This window comes from Hylobates moloch, unplaced genomic scaffold (assembly GCF_009828535.3).
Source record: "Hylobates moloch isolate HMO894 unplaced genomic scaffold, HMol_V3 SCAFFOLD_1, whole genome shotgun sequence".
Taxonomy (NCBI): domain Eukaryota; kingdom Metazoa; phylum Chordata; class Mammalia; order Primates; family Hylobatidae; genus Hylobates; species Hylobates moloch.
The window spans coordinates 176,522,936-176,539,641 of NW_026652276.1; the positions used below are offsets into that span (position 1 = coordinate 176,522,936).

General features: G+C 37.3%; 1 protein-coding gene across 3 annotated transcripts in view; it reads left to right on the forward strand.

Annotated features, from left to right (window-relative positions):
- The window catches only part of SEMA3A (semaphorin 3A), a 423,701-nt gene that overhangs the window by 317,787 nt on the left and 89,208 nt on the right, over window positions 1-16,706 (forward strand). For all 3 annotated transcript variants that reach the window (XM_058425206.1, XM_032761201.2, XM_058425215.1), the window contains 2 exons: window positions 1,515-1,608; window positions 15,015-15,134. In XM_058425206.1, coding sequence (XP_058281189.1) covers window positions 1,515-1,608; window positions 15,015-15,134 — 214 coding nt within the window. The remainder of the gene's footprint in view (window positions 1-1,514; window positions 1,609-15,014; window positions 15,135-16,706) is intronic.

Genomic DNA, 16,706 nt, shown 5'->3' on the forward strand with positions numbered 1-16,706 from the left:
ACCCTCCCAATTAACTTGTGAGGTTAAATATCCTTATATGTGCTGATATTTTAGGACCAGAGGCTCACAGATATGAAACAGTGACCAGAAAACCAGAGCTAAGCCTGGTGCCTGGCTCATTGCTTTTTCCACTATAACTTAGTACAGGTCTGTGAAAGCCCATAAATTATTTCACAGTATAGATTTTAGAACTAAGCTAAAGAAATATCATTGGTACAGGACAGCTAATTGCCAAATACAGAATAAATGCAAAGAAAGAAGAATAGAATTGGTAATTCTCATTCACAGTAATAAAAACAGAACACTTGGAATTTCTTCCTTTTTTTAACTTTCGTCCTTAATTCAAATGAGTTTTAAGAGTAATAATTTGAAACCCTGCCATTAGTTCCATCAGAAATATTAAATGTTAAACAAATTGATCCTTATTGATCATAAAATGGACACCATTTACTAAACCAAGATGGTAGAAAATACTTTTATGTGAATAGTAGAGAAATTGCCAAAAAATAAAAAGCTATTTTATTTCAGTCTGTGGACAACTTAATGTGCTACTGGAAAAAGCATACATATTCTTATCTAATTAATTCCCAGAGCACTTAGTTCTTAAAAGAATGCTCAGAAATGTCCCCAGATTTACTCCACTGTCACATATAGAGTGCTGTAGGTAGACACATTCTGACAACAGGGTCTCAAGCATGAATTCGTTATCTCCTTATCGAGATTTTTGATGTCATGCTTTCCTGCACAATTCTACCTTGAGACATGTGTATATTTTTTATAGGTAGTCAAAAATTCATTCCTGTTTCTGAGTACTTAGGGACCCAACAGAGCAGGCTTTCCTGTGGTAATAATGTGCTTGTTACTCCAATGACACCACCTCCAGGCACACTGCTCTCCTAACCTGGGATATTTCCCTCTTAGAGAAGTGAATGAAGCATTTCAGGCACTTCACCTGCTGCTGATATAACTTAAAAATACACAAGAAGCATGTAGCCACCAAAGATGCACAAAGGACATAGTGGGGAAAATAAATTTGATGGCTATTTAGCATGTCTTCCGAAAAGTACATACAGACAAGATTGTGTAATTTATTCTAGACAACTAACATAGTGAATTGCTATTTTTCTTTTCTACAAAGGAAGGAAATGAGTCATTTTATTTAAGTTTAACATTCTTTCGTCAAAAGCCATTATGATAGATTTTAACATACCTGTGTGATAAAATAATCACTCTCCTCTTATCATGACACATCCTGTTCTTTATAGTTCATTTACACATTATTACTTGCAAAGTGCTAACTGCTACCAAATATCATTAAACTAAGTAGATATTTGGCTAGTATTACCTATTTTCAATACACTTGATTTATTTTGCCTTCTCAGAAGTTTGAACAAATAAAAATAACTCTTGTGTTGGACATGAATACTTGACATCTCTCTGATTAACTGATGTGTTGAAAACACTCTTTTTATATATAAAGGAAACCCTTTTCTCTTTCTTTTTTAAATCTACAGGACAATGTTTTTAAGCTGGAGAACTCACATTTTGAAAACGGCCGTGGGAAGAGTCCATATGACCCTAAGCTGCTGACAGCATCCCTTTTAATAGGTGCGTAGTCAACAATCAAATAGTGAGTTTTCTATAGATAACAAACAGGTTGCATGTTCTTTTTTATCTACCAAGATTTTCCATTATGAAATAATAATTGTTTTAGAAGGACATTAGTTGTGATATATTCAAATGTTTGAAAATGAAGAAGAAACACTAAATGCTATTTTGCTTATTGTACCAACTAGTCTGATTCTTTTTAATGGAAATGGAATAGGATCTTAAAATGGCCTCTCAATTACTATGCATCCCCACTTGGTACAGTTGGCAGAGACCCATTGTGTTACCTTGTGCTGGCTCATCCTAATATCATATTACATATACAGGCTAAGGGAAGATACATTCTATATTCACCTTTTATGAAATTAGCTCTTCTTTTTTGGAAAATCTAACAAAATATTTGATGTGACGTCCTCTACCTTTTTCTGTAACCATCGTCTTTTCTAGTTTTCTTCTCTTTTCATTTAGCATTGCTGATAAGTGGGGAATTCTTATAGTTCAAAATAATAGAAGTAGATACAAATAAGATAAAACTTTAGTCTGTATTGAAAAATAAAGAATTTTTTCCAGACTCTTAACTACCTCTGGACTGGAGTTAACTAAATACACAAACAAAAAGTGGCAAATCATGACGCAATTTTTAAATTTTTTATTTTCTCTTTCTTTTGTCATTTTTTTCTTTCTTTTTTATTTTGTAAATTTTGAGCATACCAACAACCTAAAACATAAAAAAACTCTGGGTCATGATTCTGTTCTTGAACATATTTTTCTACATAATTGTGTAGAAATTATGTACCTTTTGTTTTCCTTTTCTATGCAATATGCAAAAGAATTATTTAATAGCACAACAAAATGAAACTTTTCAAATCTAAAATTTCTAATTAAATTTTAAATAATAAATCTTGATTAAAAAATTAAATTTAGGTTATCTGATGTGTCATAAGTTTATAAAATTTTCCATGTTTCTCTTCTTATAATTTTTTTCTACTCAGAAAAATAAACTCTAGTCATATTGACTGCCATATTAACCATGAAGATGTATATACATTTTTTCTGTATTTTTTATCACCATGTTTCACTGATCCTTATTCTATTAAGAAGAAATCCATTGTGGCATGAATTATCTCCTCTGTTGCTTTTCAAATGTGGACACTTTCAGTCCATTTCATGCATTTATGCAGCATTTTAACAAAAGTTTAAGACCTGAAGGAAGGCAGCATACCTAACACACTTATAATTTTCCTATTCACGGTTGGCCTAGTGATTATTTGTGGTTGGCTTCCTCAAAAATACATGCTGAAATTTGAACCTTGTTTTAAACAAAGGGTAGGAGTCATATTTTGTATGAACTTACAGCCTATGCTTATTCAAATTGCACACTGAAAAAAGGATAGATATTCCTTAAAAAGCAGTATGCTCAAGTGTGCCCAAAGCAGCTTTACTTCGTGGTATGTTTCTCAACAGGGGCTTGCTTGATTATTTATTTTAATATTCCACAGAGAAAGAATGATGACAAGTAGGTATTACATAGTTCATATGGTATGCAACCACCCAAAGTCCACAAAGAAAATGAAACTCCACAGTTTTAGTTTTATATTTGAGTATCTTTGAAAAAGCTGTATAGGTTTATGAAAAGGCAGAGAGAATGAGCAAAGTTCAGTGAGTCAAGAAGAGGACGTGGCTAGACAGAACAATAGGTGTTTCAGAAAAAGAACTTTCAGATGGAAGTGCAGACCTAACCTATCCAATATGGTAAAATAATTTAGTAATTTTCAGAGGTATGTAGTGCTTATTGACAAGACCAAATAAATTAACTTCTGAATTCATTGAATAGCAAGATACAGAAAAAGAAACAGGCCATGTTATACCTGGCAAAATCCTTCAAAATACCTGAAACGCCATTTTAATTCAAGAGCTGAAACTCTCTGTGTTGAAGTTATTTGCTTGCTTTATAACTGTGCTATAAATTCTTCCTCTTATGGTACATTTAGTTCCCCTTGTTGGGTTTTCATTGGCATTTTCTCTCATACTGCTCTGAAAAGAATGCTCACTAGTTTAATGGAGCTTTTTAACATAAATATTTTCTACAGCACCTTCCCAAACTCTTTTACATACAAGGGTAACAGCTGTCTCAGAAATATACGGGTTGTACTTTGTATCTCAGAAAATGGCCATTGGGAAAACCTATGTTCCCAAAAGCTTTTGGATACACCTTCCTCATTAGTACAAATAAGATAGAAATTTTAAGGTGGTTCCAGGCTTCTTCCTTCCCCAATACTGGGAGATAAAATTTCAGGTTGGGCTCAAACCATCTGTAAACTGGCTAGATGGATCTTGGCAGCAAATATTTTTTATACCACCAATCCCACTAGGAAAGAAGTAGTTTCAAACAGTAGTAAACTTTAAAACCAGATGACAGCTTAAAATTTTTAGTTTACAAAAACTAGCAAGGTTTAATATGACTTCTTTCCAAAATGCCATGGGTTTTTAAGCTGAGGACTGTTAAGAATATGGATTCTCTCTTGAGCAATGCAAAGCTACTGAATGAAGTCCTCAAATCCAAGAACATGTCCTAAGTTTTTCAAACCAACATAGTAAAGTTAATTTTGCAATCTCCTTTAAAAGTGATCATTTTGTCAAGATGAATTTGCTCTAGTCTTTATTTATTTATTTATTTATTATTATTTTTTTTTCTTTCTCTGTCACCCAGGCTGGAGTGCAGTGGCATGATCTCAGCTAACTGCAACCTCCGTCTCCCGGGTTCAAGCAATTCTCCTGCCTTAGCCTCCTAAGTAGGTTAGACTACAGGCATGTGCCATCAGGCCTGGCTAATTTTTGTATTTTTAGGAGAGACAAGGTTTCACCATGTTGGTCAGGCTGGTCTCGAACTCCTGACCTCAGGTGATCCACCCACCTCGGCCTCCCAAAGTGCTGGGATTACAGGTGTGAGCCACAGTGCCTGGCCTTATTTGTTTTTACTCTTTCTTATTTCATCCACCTGCAAATTTTTTTTATGAATTTGTTTTAAAAAATCTTTTATTAAAGATAGCAATTACTCACTTGCTAATAATAAATGCCAGGTGTGAACATAGCACAAGGATAAGCCTCAGTATTTTCCAACACTAATTAAGTACTATCTCACATTTTCATGATGTGAAAGAATAGTCAACTTGAGAGCAATTTTATTTTTTCATTGAAATCTTCTCCAGGCAATGAAGCACTAATAATTTAGAAATATTCCATCCCTAAGAGGTATTATTGAGACCAAAAGTCTCAAAGGTCTGAGACTTTTAGCTAAGGTTATATCCTCAAGTCAAAATGCTGTCTTGTCTCAGGAAAGAGCATAATTTGACATTACAAAATGCTCTCACTCGATATTAGAGCAAATAAGGAACTCTCTAAGTTAATCAGATACAATTGAAAAAATTATTTGAAGCTCTCTGAGCCTCAGTTTCCTTGTACATGAAATGGTATGGCAGTATTACTTTCACTAGTGTGTTGTGAGAAATGAGACAATGTAATAGCATACTATTATTGTCAGTGCTTGTGTAATTCTGGAATATATGCAAAGATAAAATAAGCAAACTCGCAGCAGTAGTTGCCTGTAGAAAGGCTGGGAGGGAGATTTGGTACCTTATAAATTTTACATTTTCAATTTTATACCATGTAGACATATAAACTGTTGAAAATTTTTAATTTTAAAAGAACAACATAAGTAATGAAGCCAACATATTATATTTATTGATATAGAGAATGTGCTCAATAAATATAATAGTGTAAAATTTTTCTTTCATCCATGGATTTCATCCGTGCTCTGTGTGTGTGTGTGTGTGTGTGTGTGTGTGTGTGTGTGTGTCTGTGTGTGAGAGATAGAGGGGATATTTTCTTTTTTTTTTCCCCCTTCTGTTTCTAATTTCTTTGGTACTCTGTGAGTGGAATTTACTTAAGGTGTTAACAACATAATGGCTTGGTGTTTAAATTTGTTTGATATTTTGCTCACATCCATGTCACACTTTTCACCTGTGTTAGTAATGCTGCAATTTCATCAGGAAATGTGGTTTTGTTTCCACCTTCTGTTTCTCCTCACCACACCCTTCTTAGGAATTGTAACCCAATACATTCACTGATCTAAGCCACATTTTTACTTCATTTTGAGTTTTGAGCAGAAAGTCTAGAGTATATATGAACTTTTGTTTTTAATACATACTTCTCAGGCAACTAAGCCATAATAGAAATGCAGTTCACAAAACTGTTTTTGTTCATCTCAGTAAAGTATGCTCTCCTGTGAAGAGAGTTAAGAAAGCTTCCAGTTAAGAAAGAATGGTCGTATACTCAAATAGCAACTTTTGTGTTTGACAGTTTCTAGATGATAGTTTACATTTGTCAGCACAAATTTGTCTTAGTTCAATATATTATTTTTGAAATGTTAAACTGCCCATGTGGTATTTTTTTAGAGAGGCTTAAAGATCTTGTAGGGTATAGTATTCACAACCACCTTTTAATGTAGATAATAATTTCTAGATATATGATTCTACCATCAATTTAATAAAATTGGACAAATGTTTATTTCTTCCACAATTGGCTTAGTATGTGCAAACAGCTCTAAAGTATGTATCTCAGTTATAATGCCACTTGAATAATTGCAGAATAACATTTAACTAATACACTACTTCAGATTTTCAATAAGACATATTAGGATCAGAAAATTGTCAAATTAACACTATGCTTAAGAATCAACATATAATTTGATAACTTCATAAGTGGCCTAGAAACCACAAAAGAAGTCTGCTGAATAGGCATTTTTAAAAAATATATCCGTTCTCCAAAATAAGCCAACTGAGGTACTGTAAATTTCTTTTTTTCTTTTTTTTTTTTATTTGAGCAACATGGCTGTTTATTTCACCTGAGTGCAGGCGGGCTGAGTCTGAAAAGAGAGTCAGGGAAGGGAGATAGGGGTGGGGCCGTTTTATAGGATTTGGGTAGGTAAAGGAAAATTACAGTCAAAGGGGGTTTGCTCTCTGGCGGGCAGGAGTGGGGGTCGCTAGGTGCTCAGTGGGGGAGCTTTTTGAGCCAGGATGAGCCAGGAAAAGGACTTTCACAAGGTAATGTCATCACTTAAGGCAAGGACCAGCCATTTACACTTCTTTTGTGGTGGAATGTCATCAGTTAAGGCAGGGCAGGGCCTTTTCACTTCTTTTGTGATTCTTCAGTTACTTCAGGACATCTGGGCATATACGTGCAAGTCACAGGGGATGCGATGGCTTGGCTTGGGCTCAGAGGCCTGACATTCCTGCCTTCTTATATTAATAAGAAAAATAAAATAGTGTTGAAGTGTTGGGGCGGCAAAAATTTTTGGGGGGTGGTATGGAGAGAGAGAATGGGCGATCTTTCTCAGGGCTGCTTCTAGCGGGATTAGGCGCGGCGTGGGAACCTGAGTGGGAGGGATTAAGCTGAAGGAAGATTTTGTGGTAAGGGGTGACATTGTGGGGATGATAGAAGAAACATTTGTCATATAGAATGATTGATGATGGCCTGCATAGGGTTTTGGATGAATTGAGAACTAAATGGAATAAGAGAAGGAGAAAAACAGGTATTAAAAGTCTAAGAATTGGGAGGACCTAGGACATCTGATTAGAGAGTGCCTAAGGAGATTCAGCATAGTCCTGCCAGCAAAGATTATTTATTTACTTCAAGAGCTAAGAGTGGCAGTTTGGGGATAGCACGAGGAGATATCAGCTGTGATGGCTTGGAGAAACAGTGTAAACCGGCAGTGTAAACAAGAGCAGGGCATGTGTGAGTAGTTGAGAATGGAGAATAGGAGTATGACTAGACAGAAAATAGTAGGGATGACAAGTTTTTTGGGGGCACATTCTAAGTTGGTACAGTGTCTGGAATGAGACTGGGGCCTAATAAAAAGGAGCATCTATAAAGGAGCTTAAATGGGCTGTACCTTGTAGCATTCGGAGGACAGGCCTGAATTCTGAGAAGTGAAAGTGGTAAAAGTATTGTCCAGTCCTTTTTAAGTTGGTGGCTGAGCTTGGTGAGGTGTGTTTTTAATAGACCATTAGTCTGTCGCTGAATACTAAGAGCCTGAAAAAATGCTTGGCTGATTTGACTAATAAAGGCTGGTCAGTTATCAGACTGTATAGAGGTGAGAAGGCTAAACTGAGGAATTATGTCTGACAGAAGGGAAGAAGTGACTGCGGTGGCCTTCTCAGACCCTGTAGGAAAGGACTCTACTTATCCACTGAAAGTGTCTACCTAGACTAAGAGGTATTTTAGTTATCTTACTCGGGGCATGTTGAGTAAAGCTAATTTGCCGGTCCTGGGTGGGGGCAAATCCTTGAGCTTGATGTGTAGGGAAGGGAGGGGGCCTGAATAATCCATGAGGAGTAGTAGAATAGCAGATGGAACACTGAGAAGTTATTTCTTTGAGGATAGATTTCCACGATGGAAAGGAAATGAGAGGTTCTAAGAGGGGGGCTAGTGGCTTGTACTATAGCATAGCCTGCCTTTGCTGGTGTGTGGCGATTAGGCCTGGTGGAACTGCCATCAATAAACTAAGTGTGATCAGGGTGAGAAACAGGGAAGAAGGAAATGTGGGGAAATGGGGTGAACGTCAGGTGGATCAGAGAGATGCAGTCATGAGGGTCAGGTGTGGTATCTGGAATAATGTGGGAGGCCAGATTGAAGTCCGGGGCAGGAACAATGGTAATTGTGGAGACTTAACAAAGAGTGAGTACAGCTGAAGGAGCCAGGGAGCAGAAAGTATATGCGTCAGGTGTGAGTAAGAAAATAGATTTTGGAAATTATGAGAGCTGTAGAGAGTGAGTTGAGCATAGTTTGTGATTTTTAGGGCCTCTAAAAGTATTAAAACAGCAGCAGCCGCTGCACGCAGACATAAGGGCTAGGCTAAAACAGTAAGGTCAAGTTGTTTGGACAAAAAGGCTACAGGGTGCGGTCCTGGCTCTTGTGTAAGAATTCTGACCGCACTAACCATGCCTAGGAAGGAAAGGAGTTGTTGTTTTGTAAGGGATTGAGGTTTGGGAGATTAATTGGACACGATCAGCAGGGAGAGCACGTGTGTTTTTATGAGAATTATGCTGAGATAGGTAACAGATGAGGATGAAATTTGGGCTTGACAGAAGTAATGGGAGCTGTCTGTGAAGCCTGCAGCAGTACAGCCCAGGTAATTTGCTGAGCCTAATGGGTGTCAGGGTCAGTCTAAGTGAAAGCAAAGAGAGGCTGGGACGAGGGGTGCAGGGGAATAGTGAAAAAAGCATCTTTAAGATCGAGAACGGAATAGTGAGTTGTGGAGGAAGGTATTGAGGACAAAAGAGTGGACGGGTTGGGCACCACAGAGTGGATAGGCAAAACAATTTGGTTGATAAGGCGCAGATCCTGAACTAATCTGTAAGACTTGTCCGGTTTTTGGACAGGTAAAACAGGGGAATTGTAAGGAGAGTTACAGGTTTTAGAAGCCCATGCTGTGGCAGACGAGTGATAACAGGCTTTAATCCTTTCAAAGCGTGCTGTGGGATGGGATATTGGCGTTGAGTGGGGTAAGGGTGATTAGGTTTTAATGGGATGGTAACGGGCATGTGATCCGTTGCCAGGGAAGGAGTAGAGATGTACCATACTTGTGGGTTAAGGTGGGGGGATACGAGAGGAAGACGTGAAGGAAGCTTTGGGTTGGGGAGAAGGGCGGCAATGAGATGCGGCTGTAGTCCAGGAATAGTCAGGGAAGCAGATAATTTAATTAAAATATCTCGGCCTAATGAGGGAACTGGGCAGGTGGGGATAACTAAAAAAGAGTGCATAAAACAGTGTTGTCCAAATTGGCACCAGAGTGGGGGAGTTTTCAGGGGTTTAGAAGCCTGACTGTCAATACCCACAACAGTTATGGAGGCAAGGGAAACAGGCCCTTGAAAAGAAGGTAATGTGGAGTGGGTAGCCTCCGTTTTGACTAAGGGGACGGACTTACCTTCTACTGTGAGAGTTACCTGAAGCTCGGCGTCAGTGATGGTCTACTGGGCTTCTGAGGTGATCGGGCAGTGTCAGTCTTCAGCCGCTAAGCTGAGAAGGAGTCAGTCAGAGAACCTTGGGCCAGAGTTCCAGGGACTCTGGCAGTGGCTGCCAGGTGAGTTGAACAGTCCAATTTCCAGTGAGGTCCTGCACAGATGGGACATGGCTTAGGAGGAATCCTGGGCTGCAGGCAATCCTTGGCCTGGTGGTCAGATTTCTGGCACTTGTAGCAAGCTCCTGGGGGAGGAGGTTCTGGAGGAATGCCTGGTCACTGCGGTTCAGACGTTTGGAAGTTCTTGTGTGCTGGAGATGTGGCTGGGGTTTGTTTCACAGTGGAGGCAAGGAATTGCAACTTTTTTCTATTATTGTACACCTTGAAGGCAAGGTTAATTAAATCCTGTTGTGGGGTTTCAGGGCCGGAATTTAATTTTTGGAGTTTTATTTAATGTCGGGAGCAGATTGGGTAATAAAATGTATTTTGAGAATAAGACGGCCTTTTGACCTTTTAGGGTCTAGGGCTGTAAAGTGTCTTAGGGTTGCTGCCAAACGAGTCATGAACTGGGCTGGATTTTTATATTTGAAAAAGAGCCTAAACGCAATCTGATTTGGGATAAAGAAAAAGGAGCATTAACCTTGACTATGCCTTTAGCTCCAGCCACCTTTTTAAGAGTAAATTGCTGGGCAGGTGGGGGAGGGCTAGTCACAGAATGAAACTGTAAGCCAGACCCGGTGTGAGGAGGGGAGGTGATAAAAGGATTATAGGGTGGAGGAGCAGAGGCTGAGGAAGAATTGGGACCTAACTCGGCCTGGCGAGGAGGGGAGAGGTCAGATGGGTCTATAGAAAAGGAAGATTAGAAAGACTCAGCGACGCTTGGGGTTGGGACTGAGGGGACAGGCAGGAGGGAGAAAGAAGGAAGATTTGGGACGAGCTGCATTGGGCACAGAGACTAGGAAGGGACCGATGTGTAAAAGAACGCCTGGATGTCAGACACCTCAGACCGTTTGCCCATTTTACGACAAGAATTATTTAGATCTTGCAGGATGGAAAAATTGAAAGTGCCGTTTTCTGGCTATTTGGAACTACTATTGAGTTTGTATTGGGGTCAAGCAGCATTGCAGAAGAAAATAAGGCATTTAAGTTTTAGGTCAGGTGTGAGTTGAAGAGGTTTTAAGTTTTTGAGAACACGGCTAAGGGAGAAGGAGGAGGAATAGAGAGTGGAAGTTTGCCCACAGTGAAGGAAGCAAGCCTAGAGAAAAGAGAGTAGAGACACAGAGGGAAGGGGTTCGGGGGTTCTTATCTTCCGGGAAAGTGGTTGGGGCACGGATATAAGGGGTTGGTGCACAGAGATAAGAGGTCGGGGTGTGGAAATAAGGGATTGGGGCATAGAGATATAAGAGATTGGGGCATGGAAATAAGGGATTGGGGTGCAGAGATAAGAGGTTGGGGTGCAGAAATAAGGGATTGGGGCACAGAGATATAAGAGGTTGGGGTGTGGAAATAAGGGATTGGGGCGCAGAGATATGAGGTTGGGGTACTTGCCCGTCCTCTAGAAAAGCGGGACTTGCTGCTCAGGGTGAAGGAGAAGGGGTTGGGGGTTTCTTGCCCCCCAGAAAGGCGGAGAAGGGGTAGAGACGCAGAGAGAAGGGGTTGGGGTACTTGCCCCTTCCCCAGAAAAGCGGGACTTGCCGCTAAGGGTGAAGGACCAAGGCAGGTGTCCCTGCATGGTCTGACACCTCCAAAACGTGGGTGAATAATCAGAGAGGCATCCCTGCAATGATTAAACACCAAGGGAAGGCTGCCTTCCCAGTCTGTGACTGGCGCCGGAGTTTTGGGTCCACAGATAAAACCTGTCTCCTTTGTCTCTACCAGAAAATGAAAGGAATTGAAATTAAAAGAAGGGAGAGATTGAAGTGTGGCACCAAGATTGAAAGAGAAAGAGAGGGATAGTGAGGGAGGTTGGAGAAGAGAGTAAAAAGAGGCCACTTACTGGATTTTAAATTGGTGAGATGTTTCTTGGGCTGGTCGGTCTGAGGAATCTGAGGTCATAGGTGGATCTTTCTCATGGAGCAAAGAACAGGAGGACAGGGGATTGATCTCCCAAGGGAGGTCCCCCGCTCCGAGTCACGGCACCAAATTTCGTGCGCATCTGTATGAAGAGACAACCAAACAGGCTTTGTGTGAGCAACATGGTTGTTTATTTCACCTGGGTACAGGCGGGCTGAGTCTGAAAAGAGAGTCAGCCTGTAAATTTCTTATAGTCAGATATCTTTAGTTTATTTCATAAAACCATAGAATGTAAATGTTCAAGTTTATTAAATGGCATATACTGTGGGTTGATATTACATTTCTGCTTAATGAGAAATAAGAGAAGGTAGAATATACTACTGCCTATGTTTTTGGGCAAAACAACAAAGATGTCATACCTTATCTAGAGCAATCATCATTGATAAGACTCCCCATAGAACTCTCACCAGGAAATCTGATCTAAGGCCTGGTGCAACTAAACAGTTACTGACATTGAGCATGGACAAGATGGGAATGTGCCCTTCGTGGCCACTTAATCATCTGGTACCCTCCAGTTCAATAAAATCATCTAACTCTTGCCAAAAATAATATTCATATGGGAGGTAATTTCCTATGGCTGGAGGCAACTGGTGCCTAAACTACATACTTATTTTGGTTTATAAGTCACTTGTTTAATTCTCCTTTAGTGATAAATGGAGTAGCTCTTTTACTGAATACCTCTTCTACTTTTTCTGAAGGACCTTCTTACCTTTTGTGAAAAAAATAAAATATTATTTCTGCCTTTACATTAATTTGCATTGATTTTTGTCTTTCTAATATGAGGGATAAAAAATGTTATAAAACAACCAAATGCAAGAGAGAGACAAACACCTTTTCTATCCAAGTAATAGGTTTTAGTGGTTGATTTTACTATTTCAACTGCTTCTTGAATAGACTTTAAATACAATAAACATCATAATTATGGATTTTCTTACCCTAAAGAAAGCTAAATGACAAGAATGATTGATTAATTACATTATTTACTCTAATATTTCCTATTAAACTTCCTGTTGGCATGGTCTGACTAAATCTTGATATTAAATTGTTCAGTTTTCATTTTTTAAATTATTCTATTTTTAGTTTTTTAACTGTGGTTTAGAGGCAAAGAGGTTCAACCAGTAATTTAATTTTTTTTATTTTTTTAAGGAAAGAAGAGACAAGGTATCTTCTCACAGGTGTTCCATCATGAAAATGTTTGAAATTTGCATGACCGTTTTATGATGTTTTGACAATACACTTTTAACTGAGACCCTCTTATTCACTCAGACCAATAACTATTCACCTGATGTTTAAAAATACATAATCTATTTGCTAATATTTTGGGAAAAAATTATATATTACCCTTAATAAAAATGTCATGGTGCTTGAATATTGGTTAATATTAAGGAGACAATAGGCATTTATGTATTTCAAAGTGGCTTTGAAATTTATACATAGATTATCATAACATTTCTGCATTTTCAGAAAAGGGCTATTTCTAAAAATAAAGGCATATTTTAGTGAGAGCAAGTCAGATTTACACTTGATATTTAAGTGAAGAGAGTATAAAGTGCTTTTGAATCCCAAAGACACCGTGCTGTGACAATTTAGGATGACTTGCAAGAACAATTCACTTACTAATAATTTATATTCAATATATTATCTAACCATCATTTTTATTTATCTTGAGTCACAACAATCCAAAATGAAAGATCAAATTTTTAAACTCAGTTTTCAAGATAAGATTCATATCTATGGATGTTTGGAGTAATAACATGTTTATGTTGCTCAGTGATTTTCTCTGTGTAGCTATTCTCCACTGTTCTGGAGGGTCTCCAAAGTCAAGTCTATTCAGACATATAAGCGAGACAAAGGTTCTACCAAAGGAATTGCTTTGGTTTGGGCCACTATGAATATCAATTTTACATTGCAAAGCCCTTCTTTGCAAGTAAGAATTAGGTATGTGAACATATGGTAATGTTACACAAATGCTTAAGTTATAATTTATCTTTGCCCTCTTTATTATCTGCATATTTTCCAAATCAACAAATAAACATTAACCTATTCAATAAACAAGATAATATTAAGATATACTGTAATTGTCATGGATTATTTGAAGGAAATTGTATAACTTTTGTTGTTTTGTTTTCCATTAATTCACTGTATGTAGAAAGACAATTACATGTTTTCTGGAAGAGATAATACAAGGTCCTTTCTGTTTCCAAGAAAGAAAGAGTAATTTTTACAAACTTTGGTTTATTGAAAGGTGGTATGGTTTAGGGTAGAAGGCTTGGGATTAAACAGACCTGAGTTTGAACCTTCACCTTGACTTGCCATTAGCTGAGCAACCTTGAGTTTCTTGAGCTGTAAAATAGGGATAACATTATTTACATTATGAGATTGTTAATAGAACTAAATGAGATAACTTGAAAGTGTCAAGCCAGTGCCAACTGCCTGACAAACACAGAGTGAAATTCAGTAAATATTAACTTCTCTTTTACCCACCTCTTGTCTTTTCCCTTCTATTCTTTACCGTCTGGTTATGATTCCTCCATTATTAAACTCTGACCTAGAGTTAATTCAATTTAAGTAGTAATGAGTCAAAAAGTGATGGAATCTTGCACTGGAGTGAATATGATCTGGGTTTGTCAAAATTCCTTCCTCTTAAAACACATTTCTGCTATATATGAGGCCATGTGGTTGACTTATTTTTGGACTAGTTGATAGCTTATAACAAATAAAAACACTTCTCCCACTAGATATATTAAAAAAAAAAAAGCAAGAAAAGAATTCTGGCAAGAAAAATATTAGTTAGTTCTAAATCATAGCAAAATCTCATTAATTCAGATCCCACTGAGAAAGAAGTCTATAAAAGATCTAATTGCCATTAGAATAAAAGCTATGAATAAGATTTTATAATGATACCTTACCTACGTTATAAGGATATTAGAACCATAGTAACTTTACACATATAAAAGCAAGTGATATGATAAATGTAGTTTCCATTTTGTGCGTTTGTCAGTGGTCATAGTAGAAAATAATAAAATTTTATGTTTTAGCAAGATTCACTGAATCAGACTTTATTCAGATTTTCTTAGTACTAGATAAGTAGTCATACACTAAATCACTGAATAAGTATTTGACAAAATACTTCCTTCAATAAGGACATATCCTTCAATAAGGATAAAAAGTAAGTAATTGCATAATGATGCAGAGAGCATTTCAGTTTTCTTCTTAGCATGGTCACAACATGAAACTTGCATTTTGTTTGTTTGTTTTGTTTTGTTTTTGCCTTAATTGAATTAAAGAATGTGTATGTGGTTTTGTCACAACACAGATGGAGAATTATACTCTGGAACTGCAGCTGATTTTATGGGGCGAGACTTTGCTATCTTCCGAACTCTTGGGCACCACCACCCAATCAGGACAGAGCAGCATGATTCCAGGTGGCTCAATGGTAGGTGGTTTATGAAAGAACATAAACATGTAACATATGTAACTATATTAAGTTACTGGAGAACTCTTTTACAGTACATGCAATATGACTTGAAATTTATTGTGCAGTTAAGCTAATGGTGATGACCTCATGATGGTGGGTGTGAGAAAGTTCGGCAAAGAAAGAAAAGAGAGATTAAATATTCAGGAAAAGATTCATTTAGTGCCAACGTTGAAGTTTCTCAGTATTTAGCTATGGAAAGAAAGATCTGGATCGGAGCTACAGAAGGGAGGAAATGGAAAAAGATAAGATGACTTACCAATTCTGTCTTATGGGGACACCACAACAAATCTTACAGTGTAGTAGTTTTTTTTTCCTTTACATCTCTTATTGTTTCCTTGAAAACATCATCTTATATACTAGCGAATGTCAAAAACTGAATGTTATTGCAGTGTGAATAACATATTAATAGTCTTTTCAAAATTTCAAAGGTCTTTTAAATCATGATTTCATTTGATTCACATTTAATCTTAATCATCCTAAAACCCCTCTCCCATTTTATAGGTTAGGATTATTATCTAATCTAGTACAAGAATGTTTAGAACAGAAACCCGGTTTTCTGAACTTCAGGAACTGGCTTAACTACTTGATCAAGTAGATGCTTATTATTATTTATTACTATTACTCTCTTTTCTTTTTAGTATAGAAAATAATTTTGGCATAGCAGAAAATGTACAAAATGCATATACCTAAAATAAATAAATACTACTCTTATTCAAAATTTTAACTAAGCAATTCTTTTATATCCTTCTCCCTAGAGTTCTTTTTTTTTTTTTTTTTGGTTAGTCATTTACACATTTACCAAAAATTTTTATAAAGGTCCCTACTATATTAATCATGGTTGTTTTTATCGTTACTTAATTATCTATATTTATACCTACCTTCAGTCTTAAAAAATAAAGCCACCCAATCTCCAATTATCCCTCCATGAATTTTTTCCTGCTTGTACATAACTCATTCATAAGAATGAAGCATGAAATTTTTCCTGGTTTTACATAATTCATTAATAAGAAAGAGGCTTATGGTTTATAGTCATGTTCTCAGTAAGATGACTGAATATCTCATTCTATGAACTTCTGCCACACTTGGTTTTCCTGCCTTATTCCAGGAACCCCAAAATTTAGTTCATCCCTTTTGTCTTCCATTAGTTATTAGAGAAAAGTCACAGGTCTACCTCTAGACCTCATTGAAATTCCAAGAGACCATGAGTTGTGTGACAACCTTTGTTCTGATCGATCCTATACTTCAAAGTGACTACTCAAAACATAAAACATACCTCAAATTACCTCAATCAGCATCTCTTCCCTCCTGTGACAGCATTTCTGAATGTCCTATAATTTTCCATGTAATAGTGACAAAGACATGCTCCCTGCCTCCACATTTGACCCTTCAGCCTTGGCTTTTAATGGCATTGATGTTCTTTGGTTAATTTAGCCAATTTACATATCCTTTGCTATCTTTTTCCCTTTTTCAGTACTGATTTCTTCCCCCAAGCTGAAATCTTACTTATCCCATGCAAAACTGTTCTCTTAT